At 44.9% G+C, this 24,024-nt stretch overlaps 2 protein-coding genes across 6 annotated transcripts in view; one reads left to right on the forward strand and one right to left on the reverse strand.

Annotated features, from left to right (window-relative positions):
- The window catches only part of RAPGEF2 (Rap guanine nucleotide exchange factor 2), a 246,004-nt gene extending 243,281 nt beyond the window's left edge, over positions 1-2,723 (reverse strand). For all 4 annotated transcript variants that reach the window (XM_079919702.1, XM_079919703.1, XM_079919701.1 and 1 more), the window contains exon 1: positions 1,747-2,723. In XM_079919702.1, the coding sequence (XP_079775828.1) occupies positions 1,747-1,815 (69 nt within the window). In that variant the 5' untranslated portion in view covers positions 1,816-2,723. The remainder of the gene's footprint in view (positions 1-1,746) is intronic.
- An 89-nt stretch (positions 2,724-2,812) lies between these two features.
- Positions 2,813-24,024, forward strand: part of SPMIP2 (sperm microtubule inner protein 2) — a gene marked incomplete at its 5' end in the record, with an annotated part of 145,292 nt that continues 124,080 nt past the window's right edge. Inside the window, 3 exons of one of the 2 annotated variants that reach the window (XR_013828082.1) lie at positions 2,813-2,850; positions 3,229-3,372; positions 5,629-5,777. The remainder of the gene's footprint in view (positions 2,851-3,228; positions 3,373-5,628; positions 5,778-24,024) is intronic. The other variant, XR_013828083.1, reaches the window with a different exon arrangement.

Raw genomic sequence — 24,024 nt, forward strand, 5'->3', positions numbered from 1 at the left:
GCACGTCAACAGGGAAATTTAACAGCTCATTTCTCTGGCACAGTCAGCACGCGGTCACAGTGGAGGTTCTGTCTCTTCCAGTTTTGTTGGGGGACACACACCCCCCTCCACCCACCTGATAGCAGGTTTGGAGTCATTGCTATTCTAATCAACCAACCGGAGATTCCACTTCCCGGCTCTCTAACTTCCACTCAAGGCCTCTGACATCATTTTCCCACCTGCCTTGCTAGGTTCTAATATTCTCGGCATGTGTGATTTCACTTGGCACTTCAAACACTGAAAGGGATCGAAACATTTCACTGAAATGGGCTCCTCCATCACACTGTGACTGAGAACGTGCGTTTTCAGCTGCAGAAGACTGACTGACTGACAACTTAAAACCGACAGGAGATGCAGAAGGCACATGAGAAGCAGTGCAACAAGAGCAAAAAGCAGGACCTTCCTCGTTTTCGATAAGGTAATCCTTTGGATTAGGAACTTTCTGGAGACACTGTGAAATGAATTTGCCTTGCAAGATTACCACCCATATTCCACAGTCTGGTAAACGAGTGCAATCTACCTACGATCCCCAGATGTGCCGGCTCCATCAGAAAATAAATGAAAAACCAAAAACCGCACCAGGTGCCATTCCTGGGCCTTGTCCAAAGGCAGCCAGTGGAAGCGTCTATTTTATTCTCTTTGCCCCGCATTAAATAATGACAATCAACAGCAGAGGAGGAGAGCCTTTGGCTCTGAACAGATGGCATCCAACACCTAACAAGCGAAGCAACTCTTTCAAGCATTAGATCCTAAATGTCTGATGGTCCCAAGGATCAGGAGGGCTTATTTGTCTTAAGACGGTTGGCAGCAGGATCCCCTGTAGTCACCATCCCGACGCTTAGGAGCATGCGTCATTATCCAGTCAGCAGCTAAAAGCAAAAAAAATCAAACCACCACATTTTTATAAAATTTCCCCCTCTCTAGTCCAACTTGAGACGACCAGATCCACCACCATCAGCAATTCCTCTACTTAAAGCCAGAGAAAAATAAGCCTGAAGGTAAACGAACGTATGAAGGTTAACAAACTTATCTAATTTTGACAAGGTTGTGCAACACCAAAAGAATCCGCAGGGTACCCTTCCCGGGGCTGTATCTGAATATGCCTGCTCTGCAGTTCTGTCTGCAGTTGAAACTAAAAGCACTAACCTAGCTATTCAACTTCCCCCCCATCAACCCCTTCCTTGCAAAGCGGCATCACTTTTCCAAATAAAAAAAAGGAAAAGAAAAATAGTAAACACACAAACATGTCAACCTTTTACTTTAGAAGACCAGCACGGGTTCGCGTTCCGCAGAGCCCTGCAAGTTTCCTCCTACACCTCTGCAAACGCCGAAGAACTCTGTAGGTACCAGGGGCCACAAGCCGGTGGAGGCAGGGCGCCTGCGGCCGGGGTGGGGGTGGGGGGCAGGAGGGGCCGGCCGAGGGGAGGTGACTGCCCCCCGCCCCGAAAGGCTCCCGGGCCCCGCGCTAGGCTGGGCAGAGGGGACGCTCGGGAGAGACCTCCCTGCCCCGCGGGGCAATCGCAGGAGAAGATCGGTACGGGGAGAGCAACGAAAAGGAGGAGAAGATCCAGAAGGGGGAAATAACGCCAGGACGGCCAGGGGAGACGCGGAGACGCGAAGCCCCTGGAAGCTGGGGACCTGACGCGAGGCGCGGGCGCGCGGGGCGAACGACGTGGGCAGGGAGCGCGCAGCCGACGCGGGGCTCACCTGGGGGGTCCTCTCGGCCGGGTTCTTCATCACCGCCTGGCGGAAGCTGTTATCCACGTAGGACGCCATCTCCCCCCGCAGCCCGGGCCGGGGCCGCTCCGCGCCCTCGGCCGCCGCCTCCCGGCCCAGCGCCGCCGCCGCCGCCGCCTCCGCCCTGCGCGCTCCGCCCGCCTCGGGCCAACCAGCCAAACCGCGGCGGCGGCGGGGCGGGGGGCGCGCGAGGCCCGAGGGTCCCCGCGGCGCCCGGCTGCCGGGAGCTCCCGCTTCCTCCGCCTCCCCCGCGCCGCGCGGCCGGGAAGGCTCCCCACGGGCCCGGGCTCGACACGCCTCCCCGGCTCCTCTCGGGGACGGCGGCGGCTCCTCCCGCCCCCCGCCGGCCTGAGTTATTTTTAGGGAGTTCGAGCGGCGGGGAGGGGTTGGCTGGGGCGCACGGGCCTCGCGCTCCTCCGCGCGCAGGGCCGCCCCCTCCTCTCGGGGGCTCCGGGAAGCACTCGGGGGCGCCGCGGCCGCCGTCCGATGACCGGCTCAGGTCAGGGCACTGCGAAGCCGGGTCGCCTCGGCCGCCGTCCCCGCCGCCGCGCCGCGGCTCCGTCTACTGCGCTTGGCCGAGCCCCCCGACGGCTGCTGCATCCCCTCGGGCCGCCCCGCCGCCGCCGTGCGCTCCGCCGCCGCCCCCCATCTGCACGCGCCGAGCGGCCAGAGCGCTCCCGGCTGCGCGCTCGGCCCGCTGGCTCTCGGCAACTTTGTTCCCGGGCTGCGGGCGCGGAGGGAAGGGGCCGCGGGCACCGGGTCCGGACTCCTGGCAGCGGGCGTCGCGCACAGCCCCCCGGAGAGTGTTTGGGAAGCGGCGACTCCCCTCCTCTTCCCCGCCTCTTCCTCCTCCTGCGCCCCCGCGCCGCCCCGCCGCGCTCAGGGAGGAAGCGGCCTCCGGGGCCGGGCGCTTTGTGCTGCAACCATGGTGAAGAGCGAGTGACGGGCCGGCGGCCACTGGAAGCGCGCCGCGTCGGCGGGGGCGGGGCGTCCCGGCGCCGGGTCCCGCCCCCGCGCCGCCCGCCCGCCAGCCGGCCGCGCCCTCGCTCCGGAGCTTCACCTTCGGCGGCCCAGGTGAGCCGCGCGCCGGGCGCCCGGGGGTCGCCGCGCCCGGGCCGGGCTGGAGGGGGCCCCGCGCCACCTGGCCCCGGGGAGGCGGCGCGCCCCGGCTGCCGGGCGGAGGGCGCAGCTTCCCCTCTGGCGGCTCACGCCGCGCCGCCGGCCCACACCCCACGCGCGTCCCGGGGGACCTGCAGCGTCGCGTCGCCCCTCCAGACTGCCCCTGGCGCCACGCCTCGGCCGCCGGGGCGGCACGTCGACCCGGAACAGAAGCCCGGCCCGCAGCTTGGGCCGCCCTGGGCAGTCGTTTTGAACCCAGGGGTTGGCTCCGAGTCGCTCCAGAGGCGATCAGTCCTCTAGGGATTTATTTGGCTTATCCTTAACTTTCTGCAGGGACAGCGTTCCTCTCCTGCCTTCCATGCTCAGCAGGGCACCTTCAGACACTTAAATGACCAAGAAAGGAGGGAGATGGAAACGTGCCAGTTCAACCCTAGACCAAACACCACCCCCAGACGGGCGAACACTCCAGATTTAAAGGTGAGACCCGGACAGCAAGTTATGTGACATAAGCAGAAACACTGGCAGATGTGGCTTGGCACGAGCCGGGTAAACGTCCAGACCCCGGATCCGACCCGGAGTCACTTGGTGCAGAGGCACTAGGACAGAGCCCTTTAAGATGTCACCAGTCCTGCTATGTCCTCCCCCCTCACACGCCCACCCGCGAGCCAGGTCGAGGTGTGTAAGGCCAGCCAAGCAGCGGGAACAGCTCTGGAGTCCTGGTCCTAGAGCTTGATTATTTTTTTTATTTTTTTATTTTTTGGGTACGTGGGCCTCTCACTGCTATGGCCTCTCCCGTCGTGGAGCACAGGCTCCGGACGCGCAGGCTCAGCAGCCATGGCTCACGGGCCCAGCCGCTCCGCGGCATGTGGGGTCTTCCCAGACCGGGGCACGAACCCGTGTCCCCTGCATCGGCAGGCGGACCCTCAACCACTGCACCACCAGGGAAGCCCCTAGAGCTTGATTTTCATCTGGCTCCCCTTCCCCACCCGCATCAAGTTCGTGCTTTGCTGCCTCTATGGAGGCCGCACTCAGAGGAGGATTGCTACTTTGAGGACCTACCACGCTGAACACTTTTCAAATTTTCAAACATAACTTTTTCGACATCTAGTTTATTGTAAACACTTGGAATAGGTTATGAAACGAACGTTTTAGGGTCCCGAAGTCACCTGTGTGGCATTAAACAGATTGTGTGGCTTCCAAGAGACGGGACCGTCCTGGCCGAACCTCCTGAAACAATCTTACAAATTATCTCTCTAGACCCTTGATGTTACCCTGTGCTCCAATGCTTCCCCATATTTCTCTCGAAGCCCTTAGTTGAAACCCAGCATCCAATTCTTTATGACCTAGAGCACCACCACCTTGAATAAGTGCCATTACAGCTCTGTGAAGAGAGAAGAAAAGTCAGATCCAATGAAGTGAAAAAACATACCTGACATCTCCATCTGGTGCCCGGTAGACATCTCAGACTTCACCTGCGCAAACCAGGCTCCAGATCTCCTGCCCCAGACATGCCCCAGCCACAGACTTCCACATTCCTGCTAATGGCATCTACCTCTGTCACCCCTTGCCCAGGTGAAGAGCCTTGGTTTCTTTCTTGACTCTTTCCTTTCTCTTACCAACCCCCCCACCCCGGGTTTCAGTAAACCTGTCAGCTCAACCTTCAGAGTGCCGTATCTGGAATCTAACCTCTACCCACCACCTCAATGGCCATGACCTTGGTCCATACCAGCGTCAGCTTTTGCCTGAGCTTTGCAGTAACCACTTACCTGGCCTCCCTCTTTCTGCCCTTGCCTCCAGCACCAGGGAGTCGGGGTGAGTCTTTTCACTCCAGCTCCTGTCATTCCTCTGCTAAAAACAACAACAAAGGGCTTCCCTGGTGGCGCAGTGGTTGGGAGTCTGCCTGCCGATGCAGGGGACACGGGTTCGTGCCCCGGTCCGGGAAGATCCCACATGCCGCGGAGTGGCTGGGCCCGTGAGCCATGGCCACTGAGCCTGCGCGTCCAGAGCCTGTGCTCCGCAACGGGAGAGGCCACAACAGTGAGAGGCCCACGTACCGAAAAAAACAAAACAAAACAAACAACAACAACAATAAAAAGTCCATTAGCTCCCCACCACTTTTTTTTTTTCAAGGTCCTTATTTATCATGGCCTAAATGACCTATACACCTGGTTCTCCTTCCCTCCCCACCCCCGCCCCTTTATCTCTCTGACCTCATCTCCTACTATTCTACCCCCTGCTCATTTCCCAGCCACACTGGCCTCCGTGCTGCTTCTAGAACACAGCAAGCAAGCCACAGTCTCATGGCCTTTCCTTCTGCTGTTCCGCTGCCACCTGAATTAGTGACCCACTCCCCTAGGCCACCAGAAAACCAAACCAAACCTCGAATGGTGTTCCCTCGCCTCCTTCATGTCTTTATTCAAGTGTCATGTTCCCTGTATCTCCACATGCCCTGGTTCTCTCCCTTGCTTTGCTTACCACCATCTGACATACGACGGATTTTACTTACTTGATTTATTTATTGTGTCCCCCCACCATAACGTAAGCTTCCGACGTCAGTGATTTTTTTGTTCCTTTTGTTCACTGCTGCACCCCCCAACGTGATGTAAATGAATGAATAACTATAGTGCTACCTTGTATGTGTATGGAACTGATACGTACATTATCTCTGTTGGGGAAGGGGAGGCTAGGAGAGAAACGTAACCTCTCTGAGCCTGTTTTCTCTTCTTTTAAAAGCAGATGAAGATGGCCTACCCGGAAGATTTTCGAGGATCCAGGAGAATCCACGCCAAGTGACCGTGACTTGTAAAGCGCTTGAACCACGGTGTGTGCTCAACAAATGGTGGTTATTTTTAAGATCGTCCTCATCATCCCAACCCTCTGAGGTTAGTGGAACGGTTATTATCATTCCTGTTTACAGATGAGGTAACTAAGACTAAAATAGGTTACGTGACTTGCCCTAGTTCCAGGCCTGCCTGGAAGTTTGGAAGGGCCCAGGGCAAGCTAATGTAGACCCCATCGTAAATGTCTAAAGCTATAAATTAACTGGAACACCGTGTGGCAGTGACTACTGGCTTCCGGCCTGAAACTCACACCCCATTTTCTTCCCATCTCTGCTCCATCACGTATTACAACAAGGCTCATACACGCGAGGACACCCTAGCCTGCGCACCATACCCCTCACAAAAGCTACCCCCTGGTGATTCCTCCAGCCTTGGACAGTCAGGCCTGGAAGTGGCAGGGCAGTAAGTTCCAGGGCCTAAGGTGTTCAGAAAGCATGGAATTCCTTGTCCCATGGGGAGGGTGAAGCCGGAGCAGGGCCCCTCAAAGCCTAGGCAGTGGGCAAGAACTCAACTCACCCAGGCCGCACAGCCAGAAAGCTGTGACTTACCGATGCAAACCCAGCTCTTTTTGTTCTGGGTGCTCTGCTGTGATACTGAATTGCCCCAGTGACCTCAGGCGAGGCCTAATAGTATGTCTTGTCCACCAACAAAATGACTAACTCGCTGTCAACCTCTAAGCTATCATTTAATTTCAATTAAAGTTAATTTTCCCGCTACTTATAATTACTTATGTAAGTACGTTAATAATGCCATTCGGCATCTAGGACACCTGGTACTTGGCATGCATTGCTTTGTTTTATATATTTTGTATAATATATTTTATATAATAAAATATATAGGCTAGGTGTTTACAGTCATCTTTTAAAGTGAGTAGATTTTTTTTTAATTTGTTATTTTTTTATTAACATTTGAGCACCAACAGTATGCTGTGTATACCATGGGTGACAGAATTAGACACAGACCTGCCAGTTTGCCAGTTAGCCTAAACCAAACTGCTCCGGTAACCATAAAGTAAGCCATTTATTATGCTGCTTCATAAAGGCACGTATAAAGATGATAGTTTCTTTGTTCTGTTTCTACAACCATCATATTATCTAGAAAGTCCTTAGGGGATAGAGAGACAGAACACTGTGTTTTAAGTCTAGAAATGCATTTCAAGTTCTGGCCTTAATACCATTCGACTTGTAACTTCAAAAAGCCTTGATGATTCCAACAGTAAAACCTAATATTAATACATCTCTAAATATATTATATAGGTTAGGTGTTTACAGTCATCTTTTAAAGTGAGCAGATTTTTTTTTTAATTCCTATGGGTCCAGCTACAACATAACAGTAATACTGATACATCTACATCTATCTATCTATAGTCATTTTGTTCAAAAAAACGCCTTGAACATTCACTGTTCCGTCAATAAATATTGATATTTATTGCATGCTGTCTACTAGGTACTGATCTCTATGTTTGGAGTACCAATGGTGGATAAGACAAGCGTGCTCCGTTTCCTGGCCTTGTGGGAGCTGACTCTGTGTGCCAGGCATTTGCCTCATTTACTCACCTCATCTAGGAGAATGGCCAGGGCACTAGGATCTCTTGTCTGAGAACAATCTGCACTGTTCTAAGACAAGAGATCCCTCTCGTTACCATCTTGTCCAGCTGTTACCACTGTCTGAAAGCAAGGTTTAGAGCTGAGAGGGGTGGAGTTCTAGTAAAGGTGTTCCTCCCATGAATCGGGCTCCTCCCAGACAATTTTTATTCACATTGTTTTGCAGTTACTTGAATCTCAGGAGAGTGGAGGGCTATAGTTTAGACACTGTATCGCTTTCAACAGAGCACACTCCACTAGGAAATATTGTATCTACCTGCAAATAGCATTCCAGAGTCCCTGGTAGAGAATACAGTTACAGAGCCCAGGGAGAGACAGTGTATACATAGCAGAGAGCTCATGAAACAAGTTAGATGAAGTGTATCGAATACACAATTAGACTCAGACTCTTAGGTTTGATTTTATAGGAATCCTAATAAATTCAGAGCTGAGGATGTTGTCACATGAGTAAGAACGATGCTAAATCTCGATGTGTAGATATTTTGGACTTGATTCTAAAAGAAGAAACCATTTTTTCCTAATCTATCAATATTATGACCTTGGTTCTGCCTTGGCCACAAAATTAAATAAAAATATAAGTCAGAAATATATATTTGAGCTAACAAATAAAACTGTTTTATCCGGTTACACGATTGCATCCTGCACCCTGACATAACCACTTTCTTCTGCTGATATGTTTGCATTTGAACTATTGGACCAGTGGGAAAGCACAGCCTTCTTTAGTTCCTGATTGTGAGAAAGCTGATGCGACATTTCTTAAAGGAAATGCGTTGTTAAACTTTTGATCCGCTGTCAATTCCTTCCATTGTTGCCTAGTATTTGGCATTTATTTTTATGAATCGCCCTGTGGAACTGTAGTGCAAAATCAGTCTGCCAATTTTAAGGAGACCTCTAAAAGGGTTTAGGTAAAGTCTGCAGATTCAGGGGTTTTTTGTTTGTTTTTTTTAAGCCTGAAAATAGGTAAAATTAAGGACTTCAGTTCAAAACCTAACGATGTAATTGCCACTACACAGTCAATGAGTGTTTAATGCATAGATTTTAAAAGCCCATGCTGGATATCATGAATGCTTAAATTAATTATGCAGAGAGAAAAAAAAAACCCTTCCATTTCAAACATGCACAATGGAACATTGTATAAAATTGTATCTGGGTTTCTCCAGTTATGTTAAGGTGGTTGCATACAACTGAAATTACATCCACAAGCGCACTGGTATGCAGTGCAGAATTTGTAAATGTGTTCCAATGAAGAAAAGCAGCTACAATTATCACCAGCTCTGGTCTCCAAGTGGTATTCAAGGGGAAAGCAAGTGTGCTATAATACAGCTGTCTGCTGTAAGAGCTACAAAATCAGACAAGGTCTGTGAGGGGGGGGGAAAAAAAGCAGTATTCTTGACCAGCTGTGATTTTTTTAAACACCAATACTAACAATCATTCTGAAGTCATGATTATTTAATATTTGTTAAACCCAAGACTAGTGCTAGACACCATATGTACATAAACAAAGACCGAGAGAGTCTGTGTGTTGAGCTTGCAAATCTAAATTAGGCAAAGGAAGTGAAGGGCAAACAAGGGCGTGGGAAACATGCACTAAGGGCCCGTTTGGAAAAGGAGGCTATTTTGTTGCATTGTATGTTAGTTTTAACTATCAGAAGGTGCGTTATTTCGCAGCACAAAAATTTAAAGGAGGGAAGTCCGGAGTGGGGAGCGGGGAGCACATTGCCTTTATGGGGGTTGAAGGAGGAAACCTTCAATATAAAGATATATCAAGTTAGAGACCTGAAAGAGGAAAGCACCAGTAAATGGCAAAAAACAAGACAAAACTAAAAGCAAAAAAACTCTGACCATTGGCTGGGATCTGATACAAGAAGCAGTAAAGATAATAGGTGAGCTATAGCTCAGAAGAGAACCTTCCGAGCCCTGGAGAGGCACATCACGACGGCCCTGCCCATCCTCAGTGTTCTTATATGAGCATTTTACTTATCACATAAGTATGACCAGTGATAAGTGCTGGTAAGACATTTAAGACTGAGTTTGCTTCCGTCTCATGCTTACCTCACCTACGAGGAATGAGCCTGTGGCATCATAGCTGTCTGTAAGAATCCAAAGGTAATTAAGTCAGGGTAAAGACCGAGTAAACTCACAGTACTCCACCCACACCTGGTTGGGTGCGTCAGGGACGGGGCTGTTGACACAGAAGATAGCATAGAAGTGATTGGACTAACAGAACTTTATCACGTTGCTGCAGGGGGAAAAAATGTCATCTTTTTCCCAGTGGAGTCAATAAAATGCAGCTTTATAAGGGCAGAGCGGAATATATGATATAGTGGGAAAACCTTAGAATCTACTATCACACAACCTTGAATTTGAAAGCCTTTTCTGATAGACATGAGCTCTGTGACCTTGAGGAAAGAGCTTAACCTCTCTGAACGTTAGTTTCTACCTTTGTAAAATATAGTTTAAAAATATCTTTCTTGCTAGATTACTAAGACAATGACTCAAAACAGGATTTATAAAAGTAAATATTCAGGAATTCCCTGGTGGCCCACTGGTTAGGACTCTGCACTCTCACTGCCGAGGGCCTGGGTTCAATCCCTGGTCGGGGAACTGAGACCCCACGTACAAGCTGTGCGGTCCAGCCAAAAAACCATTTTTTTTAAATTTAAAAAGTAAATACTCTTTCTCATCTCTCCCTTCCCCTTAAAGGAATAGCTTTAGTCAAAGAATATTTATATGGCCCTTCAAATTTCTAGGAAAGAAAGATTTTAGGTTAAAAATATATTGACCTAATTGACTTTACATACAGAATTTTGAACTTAGAGATAGTTCTTTTATTTAGTCTATTTTAGTAAATAAACTTTAATTACTTATAGCAGGTAGCCCAGAGCCTCAAAGGTAGATAATGTTTTACCTGGGGCAGTGGTTCCTAGCTGGGGATGATCAGTAGTTTCACAAGGCTAAGAGTGCTGGCAGAGCTAGGCAGGGCTGCTGCCTCCAGAAAGAAAGCCTTCCGCGCTCCACAGGGCGGAATAGGAGCTGCTTCTCAGATGCATCAAACCCAAGTCTGACGGCATCTCTGCTTTTATCAAATAAATGAAAAACCAGAATTGACTCTTACAAATATTGAATCTATTGCCAGGTTTATGTCCATCTCAAAAAGCAAGGGATGACTGCCATCTACTAATCTGTGTGTTATTGTCCCATTTTTCTATTGTCCCATTGTTGTGTCAGAATTATTGATTCCAAATATGAACATGTGAAAATCTGCACGTAGCACTCCAACGACTAAATCTAAAAAATATGTGTAAAAAATTAAATGAACCAGAGATCCCATTTAATTACAGACTAAAATTCACAGTGGTATTTTTTTTAATGTATTTTATTGAAGTGTAGTTGATTTACAATGTGTTTATTTCTGCTGTACAGCAAAGTGATTCAGTTATACATATACATATTCTTTTCCACTATGGTTTATCACAGGATATTGAATATAGTTCCCTGTGCTATACAGTAGGGCCTTGTTGTTTATCCATTCTATATATAATAGTTTACATCTGCTAATCCCAAACTCCAAGTCCCCCACCCCCTCCCCCTTGGCAACCACAAGTCTGTTCTCTACGTCTGAGTCTGTTTTATAGATACGTTCATTTGTGCCTTATTTTAGATTCCACGTATAAGTGATACCATATGGTATTTGTCTTTGTCTGACTTACTTCACTTAGTATGATAATCTCAGGTATCCATGTTGCTGCAAATGGCATTATTTCATTCTTTTTGTGGCTGAGTAATATCCCATTGTATATATGTACCACATCTTCTTTATGCATTCATCTGTTGATGGGCATTTAGGTTGCTTCCATGTCTTGGCTATTGTGAATAGTTCTGCTATAAGTATTGGGGTGCATGTTTCTTTTTGAATTATAGTTTTCTCCTGATATATTCCCAGGAGTAGGATTGCAGTATCATATGGTAGCTCTATTATTAGTTTTTTCAATATATAAATTTATTTATTTTCGGCTGTGTTGGGTCTTCCTTGCTGCGCGCAGGCTTTCTCTAGTTGCAGCGAGCGGGGGCTACTCTTCGTTGCGGTGCATGGGCTTTTCATTGCAGTGTCTTCTCTTGTTGCGGAGCACAGGCTCTAGGTGCGTGGGCTTCAGTAGTTGCGGCATGCGGGCTCAGTAGTTGTGGCTCGTGGGCTCTAGAGCACAGGCTCTGTAGTTGTGGTGCATGGGATCGCTCCGCAGCACGTGGGATCTTCCCGGACCAGGGCTCAAACCCGTGTCCCCTGCATTGGCAGGCGGATTCTTAACCACTGCGCCACCAGGGAAACCCCTATTATTATTTTTTTAAGGAACCTCCATACTGTTTTCCATAGTGACTCCACCAATTTACATTCCCAAGTGGTATGTTTGTGACAGTTGCAATTCGCATATTTTTAACAAATTTTCAGATCAAATCAATCTGTGCCTTACCTGGCCCATCATGGGCCAAAGAACGATGCTCCAGGAGCTCTCCATGGTCTCTGCCCAAGGTTAGCGGCAGGGTTACAAGCTGGTAACCGAGTAGAATCTGTGCAAACTTAACTTGAAGCATTTCTTCCACCCATTTATCTTTATGGTGATTTTAAACACACACACACACACACACACACACACACATCAACATCTATGGCAATTTGTGAATACAAAAGCACTGCAGAATTTTGAGAACAGATGCTAGCAGCAGCACTGACCCCGGGTCCTAGGCCAATTGGTTTTCTCCCGACAATAATACTACAAGAGATCTCAGCAGAGCACCTGTTTAGCTCTTTGTGTGATGAAAGCATCTGCGGTCTACGCTACTCTGTCAGATGCAAATTTCTCTGTGAGTCTCTTTCCTGGGACCTGTCAATATTAGAGTGCATTCCTTTTGCTGGCCAAGATATTCCTTTGACCTTTCTTTAAACACAATGAAATGGGAATTGGAGAAAATAAAAACTTTCTGAAAGGGTTTCAATTCTTCCTCCCCACCCCTACCCCTGGTCAAACAAAGTGCCAAACAATGTCCAGACCATCCCGTTGTCACTACACGATTTCTGTCCTTGCCGAGAAGTGGGATTCTTTTGAAGGATTCTGGGTCCAGGGTTGGGCCAACTCACGCAAAGCTGGAGACAGACTAAACCGGGTCAGTGACCTCTGTGAACGAGGCTAGGCAACCACTGGTGGTAGGGAGGGATAGGAGGCAGGGTATGAGTGCCGACCACCTTCCTCGTCTTCTTTCAGAAAGAAATTGCGAGTCCATGACGATATCCAGTCACAACTCTCATGCTTAATTTGGGAAATGTTGGAAACACGAATCAAAAGGCACTAGCAGCCCTGGTTTCTAAACAAAGAGCTTTTCAGCAGGGAATGTCAGATGCTATATATTCTTTCTCATATGCAGCTCACCCTCGGGAGGGGGGCACTGAGTCCTGGGCATATATTGTGCAAGAAAAATTAACACAAGCAGTGAATCCCATCTTTTCTTGTGAAGATCAATAGTCATTACCGAACAATGCCAGGACTCTCAAAGACCATTAAGTTTTTTCCGAGGGATTTCCCCAGATGGGCTCCTGGCAATTCACTTATGTAACTAATAACAGTGGCTGACAGGTATTGAGTGCTCGCCATGCCAAGCACTGTTCTGTGTCCTCCGGATGCACCGTCGTAATCGATTTTCCTATGACCCTATGAGGTGGCCACTGTTACTGTACAGGCGTTACAATTAGGTGGAGCTGAGACTTGAGGTCCCCGAGCCAGGAGCTGAACACATGCTCTCGGGTGCCGAAGCGCACGTGTTCAGCCCTCATTGTGGGGTTCTCAGATCTTCCTTGGTTTACTTCTTAAACTTAGAGCAAGAACCAGAATTCACCATTTGATGGTAATTAAGATGACTTTTAATCCTCAGCCCTATTTTCTTCTGTCCCTGGGAAATGTGACATTCATGACAAATGTGATGATACCAAACCTGAATTCCAGCCCAGACAATGCCCCAGACCTCCAGGCTTGCCCACAGGACATCTGCATAAAGATGTACACAGATACCTCAGAATAGGCATGGCCAATAAAAACAAATGAAGTACTTAGGGCTACATAGCAGAGCTGTATGCAGAAAACTGCAAAAACTCTGATACAAGAAATCGAAAATGTCTAAGTAAAATAGGGAGGAATACCATGTTCATAAATCAGAAGACTCAATCTTAAGATGTCAGTGTTTCCCCACTTATTTTATTGAATCCGTGCAATGCCAGTCAAAATCTCAGAAAACTTTTATGTAGGTATTGACAGTCTGATTCCAAAATTCACATGGAAAAGCAAAACACTTCTTTGGTCATAAAAAATGACCAAAGTTGAAGGACTCACCTTACCCAGTTTTAAGACTTACTATAAAACAACATTCATCAAGGTGAAGGATAGGCACATAGACCAATGGAACACAATAGAAAAACCGGAAATAGACCTGCAAAAATATAATCAACTGATTTTTGACAAAGGAGCAAAGGTAATTCCATGGGGAAAGGGGCCTTTTCAACAAATTGGGCACCCATGTGCAAAATCGACACGTTCAAATTCAAACTCAATATCTTTCCTCTGAAATCTCTCTCCAGGTGTATCCGTATCTTGGAGGATGACATAACCTTACACCTAGTTGCTCAGGCAAAACCAGGCATCATCTTTGACTCACTTTCTGACTTTCAGTCCCTGAGTTCAATCCTTAAAATTATGTTGAATCAGGGAATTCCCTGGCAGTCCAGTGGTTAGGACTCCATGCTTTCACTGCTAAGCAGTGGGTTCTATCCCTGGTCGGGGAACTAAGATCCCACAAGCCGCATGGTGTGGCCAAAAAAAATGTCGACTCACTCATTAAATTATGTGGAATCGCAATGCAATCCTCCCTGCCCCTCTACTGCCATTGACCTAGTCTGGGCACTCTTTCCCCTGAGCCTTATCTCCTGTCTCTGATTCCTCCCCCCGCTGCGCGCGCGCGCACACACACACACACACACACACACACACACACACACACACGCATACACACGCAAACACACAATGCCTCTGAAGGAGCAGCATGGGAATTTCAGAGTATTCCCACGCAATTAGAGAGGAATCTATTGCTTTCCTAGCACCATTTGCAAAAGTGATACCTATTCAACATTTTTTAAAAGAACATGTTGCCATGATGCTTTTTATGAGAAAGATGAAAAGACATGACAATTAGTCATGTTGAAAGAAGGACCATAAGTTGTATAGAGAAGTCAGGCAAGGGTAGGACCCCTTTACCCTGCAGCTGCCTCCGAAGTGCAGGCCCCATCTTTCGGTGGGTACCCAGCCAGTGCCTGGCTCTTCCCCCTGGCTTGCTCCCCTCCTGTTAGAAACTGCCTGGGCCTTTGCACAGACGGATCTTTGAAAAAGGCAAATCGATCGTATAATCCCAAAGCTGAAAGCCCTTCCTTCAGTGGCTTTCTAACACTTACTCCATAAGATATAAGTCCCTTGTTTCTTATTCCAGAGCCCTGTCAGGTTTTCTCCTCCACCACTTTCCACCCACATAACTTCTATTCCAATCATTGCTAACAATAGGGTCTACAAGGATTTGCCAAACTCTCTTAATTCCTCAATGCCTTGTGTATTCACCTCTCACCCAGAAGTCTCTTCCCTACAAGGTTCACCTGCAAAATTCTTACTCCTCTTCAAGGCCTTCCTAAGCAAAGGTCTGTGGGCAGGTGACGTTACATAGCAAGATGGAACAAGTGTCCAAGACGCATGAGTCCTAACCTAGATTCTGTCTTGCTACATACCAGCTGCTTGTCCAGAGGCAACTCACATGCCTCCCATGAGCCTCAGGGCCTATTTAAATGGAGACAATATTAGCTAGATAACATGAGCAAAGCACCTGGGAAGGGAGTTTATGGCCATGGCAAAATGTTTCAGCCGGGCAGACCTGTTAAAATATTTTCCCTGAGATTTGTATTGATATGTCCAGGCACCTTTCCTACTAGTAATTTGTTTGACTTCTGCCAAATCCACCGTCCTTTACCCCTGCTTAAGTATAGCTGTTGTAGTTAGGACTTTCCTGGTCTAGGACCACTGTTGTTCTTGTTGCTGTGACCATCATTGTTTATTATTGTATCATTATCCCCTGATTCCTCACCGTTCCTCCGCACACACACCAGGTAGTGTAGGGCTTCTCACTCTGTGCTCCCAAAGCAGCTTATATGTACCATACTTACAATACATTTTTTTTTTTTTTTTTTTTGGCGGTACACGGGCCTCTCACTGTTGTGGCCTCTCCCGCTGTGGAGCACAGGCTCCGGACGTGCAGGCTCAGCGGCCATGGCTCACGGGCCCAGCCGCTCTGCGGCATGTGGGATCTTCCCGGACCGGGGCACGAACCCGCGTCCCCTGCATCGGCAGGCGGACTCTTAACCACTGCGCCACCAGGGAAGCCCACAATACTTTTTACATTATTCTATAATCATGTGTTATACAACTACCTCTCCAGGTGACCCTGAACTCCTTGAGGACAGAGCCCACGTATTTTGTGTGTGTTCTGAGAACACTGGACCTGGCTCAGAGTACGCTGTCACTAAATTTTTAGTAATTGAATGAATAAAGGAAGAAACTATATTTTATTGATTGGGAGAGAATAAGAAATATTGCTTTATTGATTCCTAGCAGTTTCTGAGCTCCTAGAAAGCTGATGTCGTAGAAGAAATTCATCAAAAGAAACCAGTTAGCTGGCTTTTAAAGGGCTGGACTTCCTCAGAAAGCAATGGGCATTTGGCCAGTGCCTTCTAGGGCCGACTGAACTCAGGTCTTCATGTGTGTGTGTGCCTAAATCCGTTTATCTGAATGATCTAAAATGACTGAAATGATCTTCAAAGCTTACATTTCTTTGATGAATCTAATGAATTAAAGCTATAGTCCTCCAGCTATCTTACAGACCACGGAAAACCCCCAATCCTAGCTCCGTATAATATCAACTGTGTTTCTTTTGATTCTTGGCATTCTAGTTTGAGTGATTATGTCGTTTCTCCCGTATGGAAAAGTTGAAAAAACAGTACGTATTCTACCACATTTTTGTCACATTTTGAATTTTCTCTCTAGCTCTAGCTCTGTCTTTGTGTCTCTCTCTCTCTCTCCCCCTCTCTCTCTCTCTCTCTCTCTCTCTCTCTCTCTCTCTATATATATATATATATATATACACGTTACACACACATTTTTTTTTTTTGCTGAACAATTTGCGAGTTACAGACATCATGACAGTAAACCCCTAAATATTTCAGCATACACTTCCTATTGATGAGAACATTTCCTATGAAATCACAACACCAGTACAATTCCTAAGAAATTTAATTTGATTATATCTAAAATTTGGTCTCTATATTCAAAGTCTTTCGATTGCCCCAAGGTACCTTTTTATTGTTGCCAATGCTTCCAACCATTATGCATTTCATTTGGTTTCTTTTCCCTTTTGAAGGAAGACTAAAGGAGCGGCAGTGGACGCATCTTCATGTTTTGAGTGAGCAGAGACATTTAGACATATTATTGTTATTTATACTAGAGATGGTTTGTAGGGGCTCCAGCAAACTGAGGACATTTAGAGGTGTGTCCATTACTAGGGAGTGTTGAGTAACAGAATAGACTAAACAAGTACATATTTAGGGCACCAGCATAGCAAGGACATTTTAAAATATATATTTTGAAAGAATTCAAAAGAAAGAAAGGGGAAAATAAAGGAAGGGAGGGAGGGAGGGAGACAGGAGAGAAGAAAGGAAAAAGTATCAGAAGGAAAATCAGAATTTGTTGGACTCTATCCTATAAATTAGTGGTTTTTTATTGTTACTGTTGTTTAGAAGCACATGTGGGGATGAGGCACTGTGCGTTTTTTTCAGTGTTTAGGATTTTCTTTTTTAATTTAATTTTTATTTGATATTGGGGTATAGTTAACTTACAATGTTGTGTTAGTTTCAGGTGTACAGCAAAGTGATTCAGTTATACATGTGCATATATCCATTCTTTTTCAGATTTTTCCCTTATAGGTTATTACAAGATATTGAATATAGTCCCCTGTGCTGTACAAGATTATTTTATATGTAGTAGTGTGTATCTGTTAATCCCAAACTCCTAATTTATCCCTCCCCCCGACCTTTCCCCTTTGGTAATCATAAGTTTGTTTTCTCTGTCTGTGAGTCTATTCTGCTTTGTAAATAAGTTCATTTGTATCATCTTTTTACATTCTGCATGTAAGTGATATCATATGGTATTTGTCTTTCTCTGTCTGGCTTACTTCATTTACTATGATAATCTCTAGGTCCATCCATGTTGCCGCAAATGGCATTATTTCATTCTTTTTTATGGCTGAGTAATATTCCACTGTGTGTATATACCACATCTTGTTTATCCATTCCTGGTGTTTAGGATTTCTAAGGGTCTGTGACCGGGGTCTGTGAAAAGACAGCCCAGCATGATCTGGGGGCACCTGACCTAACCAGGAACAATGATGTGTGGTGACCACATTGGGAAGGTGATATCAGCCAAAAAAGTGTCTAAGTTCAAATATATGCTTTTAAAAAAACAAAATATAATTTCTTATACGACAGGATGAGTGGTAGGTTGTCTTCAGGTAGATGCAAGGTGAGTTCAACCCTGTTTAACCCCAGGTGTCAAGCATTGTTCTGGTTTCTATGAGTAAGTTTTGTAACACAAAATCCATTCGATAGCTTTGCCCTGCATATATCCAAATTATAAGATTGCTCCACCCCCATAGAAATAGCGCATAGGGCTTCCCTGGTGGCGCAGTGGTTAAGAATCCGCCTGCTAGTGCACGGGACACGGGTTTGAGCCCTGGTCCGGGAAGATCCCACATGGCGTGGAGCAACTAAGCCCGTGCACCACAACTACTGAGCCTGCGCTCTAGAGCCCTCAAGCCACAACTACTGAGCTCGTATGCCACAACTACTGAGCCTGTGCGCCTAGAGCCCGTGCTCCACGACGGGAGAAGCCACCACAATGAGAAGCCCACGCACCGCAACAAAGAGTAGCCCCCACTCGCCGCAACTAGAGAAAGCCCGCACGCAGCAATGAAGACCCAATGCAGCCAAAAATAAATTAATTAATTAAAAATAAATTTAAAAGGGAGATAACCTTCTAAAAGAAACAAAAGTGTACAAACTTTTGTAATCGAACCTCTCCTCTAAGCATACCTCTTCATTCTACACAAAAGGATAATTCATCCTCACTTGTTTTCTTAAATTTGTAGGTAGCTAACTAGTTCATAAAACACGGCATATTGACAGGACCTAATCTTTAGTTTTTTGACCAAGCAGCTTTGAGTAACTTCAACGAGTTCCTTAAATCAAAATACCAGATTTCCCTTGCGGTCCAGTGGTTAAGATTCTGCACTTCCACTGCAGGGGGTGCAGGTTCGATACCTGGTCAGGGAAATAAGATCCCACATAGTATGGCCAAAAAAATTAAAAATAAAATAAAATAAAAATACCATAGTAACATTTACTGCACTTATTGTATGTAACTGCGTAGTTAAACTGGGGAATGTTGTCCCCTGTGGTTCCAGAAGCACTTTAAAAGTAATGGAAATTACAGTGCACTCTGGAGAGATTGATGAGAATGTTAATTAAAATCAACTTGTCCTAGTATTCATTTTTCCAGAATTGAAAAGGATGATGAGTATGGGAAACTGACATGTTTTCAAAATGTGACTGCTTCTGAAAGCTATGCTTTTAAACAAAGTCTAATGAACCTTCAGAGAAGATGATTTCTCTGAGAACATCACATTTTTACCTCAAAAAAATTACATGATCATTTATACTTAGCATACATGAGGGTCTCCGCTGAATTAATGAAATGTGAAAGAAAGAAGGCAATTTCTGGCAGTATCTGTGAAATCTGTAGCATTCCATCTCCCAAGGCGTGGCCTAGTCATAGTTTTACTTTGATGCACACAATATGTATTAACATTGACAGGAGTTAAGCACACAATTTAAAGGAGAAAATTGTACCATTTTGAATCCATCTCCCAGATGATTAAAAAGCATCAAAGAACTACATTTAAATAGAAATATGAATATAACTTAAAATACCAGGAGCCAAGAAATTCAGCTCTGATGATGCTGTCAGGAAGCGGGTGGGGTCACGGAGATTCACAAGTTTCATGTCATAGCTAGTAAGCGCTTGAACTGTGAAATTGCATCAGTTATTTACCTGCCAATTCACAACCAGAATTGTTCCTGAAACCTGGTTTTCCTTACGAGCAGATTAATTTCATTTAGGAAAATATAGTTGAAATTGTTTTTACTAAAATTATATGTATTTTATTTGAAGATAATATTTCAGCACTTCACCAAATACCATTCTTTTTTTTAACCTGTTAATTGTTTTATTTATTAATATACATGAATTATATAAATGTATTATTAAATAAAATGATTGAAAAGTAATTGCACAGATAATTCAAAGAGGAGAAAGCACATATAGCTGAAAAATAATTGTAAAAATTTTCAGCCAACAGCATATATAGTTCGTCCTTCCAAATTTGCCGTCTTGCTGCAAATACTAGAATCCGAGGATGCCCAAGTTCCTTATATAAAAGGGTGTAGTATTTGCATAAAACCTATGCACACCCTCCCTGATACTTTATATATATATATATATATTTTTTTTTTTTTCAAATACCGTTCTTAACTTCCCAGTCCCAGTCCTGAGACCCTTCATCTTTTCTGAACTCGTATTTGGTCAGCCCTCCCCCCATAAGGTCCAAATACAAAACAAAGCAAAACACACACACACACACACACACACACACACACACACACACAGAGGAAAGGTGAATTGTCAGATTTACATTCTCCTTCCTTCTGCTCGATTTTTTTCTTCAGGGTTTTTTCTCCTCAATTAGAGTAGAACAATTTTTCAAGTGTGCTCATGTAAGCCAGGTGCATTACTTGTCTGTGTCGTGTCTCAGTGGGGACATGACGGGAGGAGATGGGAAAGTCAAGATTCTAGCATGCTGCACACTTAGAATCCCAGGTGCTTCTTGACTCATCATTTCATTTCTCGAAATTGATTATTAGGAAATAATCATGATGAATTGGGCGATTGGGATTGACGTGTATACACTGATGTGTATAAAATGGATGACTAGTAAGAACCTGCTGTATAAAAACATAAACTAAAATTCAAAAAAAAAGAAATAATCAAGAGTTATTTGCAGCACTGTTTACAATAGTAATAAAAAACTGATAACAGGGAATTCCCTGGTGGTCCAGTGGTTAGGACTCGGGCTCTCACTGGGGGGGAAGGGGAGGTGGAGTGGCCAGATTCAATGCCTGGTCTGGGAACTAAGATGCCACAAGCGGTGCAGCACGGCCAAAAAAAAAAAAAAAAAAAAAAGTGATAACAATCTAAGTATTCAGCAATAAAGGGCTTATTAAATAAATTATGCCAAAGCAATACAATAGAATACTATGCAGCTTTAAAATCAGATTTTCAAGGTTTATTAACATGAGTATGTGCTCACATTGTATTTAGTGAGAATAAAAAAGTAGGCTCCAAACCTAAATTTACAATGATCTCCCAATTTTTAAAAAGGGATAGATAGATAGAGACATAGAAATAGAAACAGGGGCAACTTTCAGGCACTTCCTTATATAGAACATCAGATGAAAGCAGAGCCTAAAATGAAATTCAGTATCCCCAGAAGTGTGCTTTAAATGCACGGTGGAGCCCTGGCTGGTAAAACCAACCAATTTACCAACCAAAGGGCAACCACAAAAATTCCAAGTCGTCTTGACGAAAAATCAATGTTTTAATGCATCCATTTGGCTTTTAGATGACAAATTGGTTTATCAGTTGGAAATATTGATCTAGTAACGAGGTCCTGTTTGAATTGTGTTGTGACCGGCTCTGTCCCCGCAGGGAATGTGAGGGGTTTGTCTTTTTACTGCCAGCCTCTCCCGTGGTGTCCTACCCATGGATCCCTCACGCTTTCTTCACCTCTTCATCCCCATCCATCCTCTGCTAAAAATTGCCAGGCTTGGAAAGGTTCTCGAAAATTCATTCAGCCTAAGATAAAGTGCTGACTAGCTTAAGTACCTTCATGGCAGGTATTTGCATTTTAGTAGGGGAAGAGCCCTGAATCCCTCAAAGTTTCTCCACTGGGGCACTATTTGCATTTGGGGCGGGGCTATTGGAGGGCCGGTGTGAACGCCCCACCCCATCACCCTGAAAACCACAAAGTTCATGTAGGTCCGGGATCATCGTGTTCTATTCCGGACACTGGCTGATTGCCTAGGAGTTCATTTGTCTCAAGAATATGTACTGGGGACACACTCCAGGCCAGACACCGTTCTGGGATTTCAGAGCGTCCTCTGGTCCTCACGATTCCTGCACAGGAATCATGAAATAAAACACATAAGACACTGAAGACTTCATTTAACAGAAATGATTCATACGCTGTTCACTCTAGTTTTTTTTTCTCTCTAATTTTTTGAAGCAAAAATTAAAAACAAAGGTTAGATTTAACTTGGAAAGCTCCACCTCACCAGGCTTCTGCTTTCGTTCACATTTAAAATAATATTTTTAGAGATACCTTGACTTTTGTGCCTTGTCATTTACCTGTGGACTTGAGACTCCCGATCACACCCCCTCTGTAAAATGAACAAGGAAATTAAAGCGCCACCTGCTTGCCACCACAATAGATCATCTGCGTATCTCGGTTTCAGTAGTGCATTTGAGAGGATGACGCTTTGTTCCATTAAATTGGAGCCTCTGTTTTTTTTTTTTTCTTTCTCCCAGATGTTAATAACCACCACTCTGTTACTCAAGAGGTTTTGTCTAGGTAATTAAAGATCTCTTCACATCATGGTTGAATATAAAATCCTAAATGAGTCATGCAGTGAACTTGGGTCTTTTGAGTTTAATGAGGTCAGTTTTAATGAAGGAAATTATTTTTTTGATAAATTTTAAAACTGTAAAAGAAAAATTCAATTATCCATTCCTAATATAGCCACTTAAAATAGAATTTAAGCTTATTCAGTAATGAGAATAATGTGTAAAAACTATTACAAACCTCAAAGTTCAGGTTAAAAAACAAAGAAGAATCCCCCTAGAAACACTCTCCTGAGAGAAAAACTCATTAAAGGAAAACTGTTTATTTATTATTGTTCATATGTTATCTTTTAAAAAAATGGACATCTGGATTTCACCCCAATTTTTTTGTTTTAAATAGTGAAGTGTATTCAATTTGGGGATGAAAATAATGTTTATTTTATTTTTTAATTAATTAATTTGGCGGCATTGGGTGTTTGTTGCTGCGCACGGGCTTTGTCTAGTTGCGGCGAGTGGTGTCTGTGCTTTGCGGTGCGCGGGCTTCTCATTGCGGTGGCTTCTCTTGTTGCGGAGCGCGGGCTTGTAGGTGCACAGGCTTCAGTAGCTGTGGCTCGTGGGCTCTAGAGCACAGGCTCAGTAGTTGTGGTGCTGAGCTTAGTTGCTCCGTGACATGTGAGATCTTCCTGAACCAGGGCTCAAACCCGTGTCCCCTGAATTGGCAGGCGGATTCTTAACCACTGTGTCACCAGGGAAGTCCAATAATGTTTATTTTAACATTTTAGCTGTTTTCTTAATATAATGGTTGTTCCATTAATATTCTAGCGATGACACATTACATTCGTCTTTCAACTGATAGAAATAAGAACAATTATAAAAATAATCCAAAGTAACTGTGAAATCAATTACAGCCTGCTGTAAGCTGTATAATAATAACATAAACATATTGATCCAGAATTAAAACAGTAGGTCAGAAGAGCGATCTATTGGGAGTCAATATTCTATAATCATCAGGACAAAGTTCGGAAGCAGACGGGCTGGAATTTGAAAATGGGCTTAAACACTTATTAGAAGTGTGACCTTGTTTTAATAATCCTCTCTGAGCTGCAGGTTGTTCACTTGTTCACTTGTAAAATGGGGGCAATAGTACCTAATCTTTGAATCCAGTTGTTGTGAAGAATTCAGTGATGCTGGCAAGAAATGCACTAGAGAAGTCCCGATCCATCCATATATGTGTGAAAATCGATGGAACTTTTCATCATCAGAAAAGCCTCTATTGAAATTCAATATATGCCCTGGGACGTATTTTGGACAAATTCTTAGTCCAGATCATTTCCCAGAGGGGAAAATGATTGGATTGGGAGACAGCGTATGGCAGTGGGGTGTGCAAAGAGGGGAGAGCTTTGCTTTCTTCTCATTTTTAAATTAGCAAGTGTGGTTAGGTATCAATGACTAATAGTGGTGTTTTGGTTTTAATGCTTATTGTGGAACTTCACTTATTTAATTGTTTGGTTGAGAGAGCCTGAATGAATGTGAAGTAGAATAATAGAAGAAAATTTATTTTTCCTAAACATAGTACTTCAAGAAAAGTACAGAGGCAGCACAAGAGACAAAAGGGGCATTTATTCCATCATAAGAGCATCCCACCTGCCGCCCCCTTGGCTCTGTGTTAATAGTATTTCCCTGGCAGCACCATTGTGAGGCTAACTAACAAAGCCCTTGAAAAGATAGGAAATGGTGTGTAGCTATTAATAACAGTTTATTTTCCTACATTTAGAAGTAGTAAGCCAACACAACTCACCGCTTTTCATTGTAATTCTCAAA

Source organism: Stenella coeruleoalba, assembly GCF_951394435.1.
Source record: "Stenella coeruleoalba genome assembly, chromosome: 4".
NCBI classification, from domain to species: domain Eukaryota; kingdom Metazoa; phylum Chordata; class Mammalia; order Artiodactyla; family Delphinidae; genus Stenella; species Stenella coeruleoalba.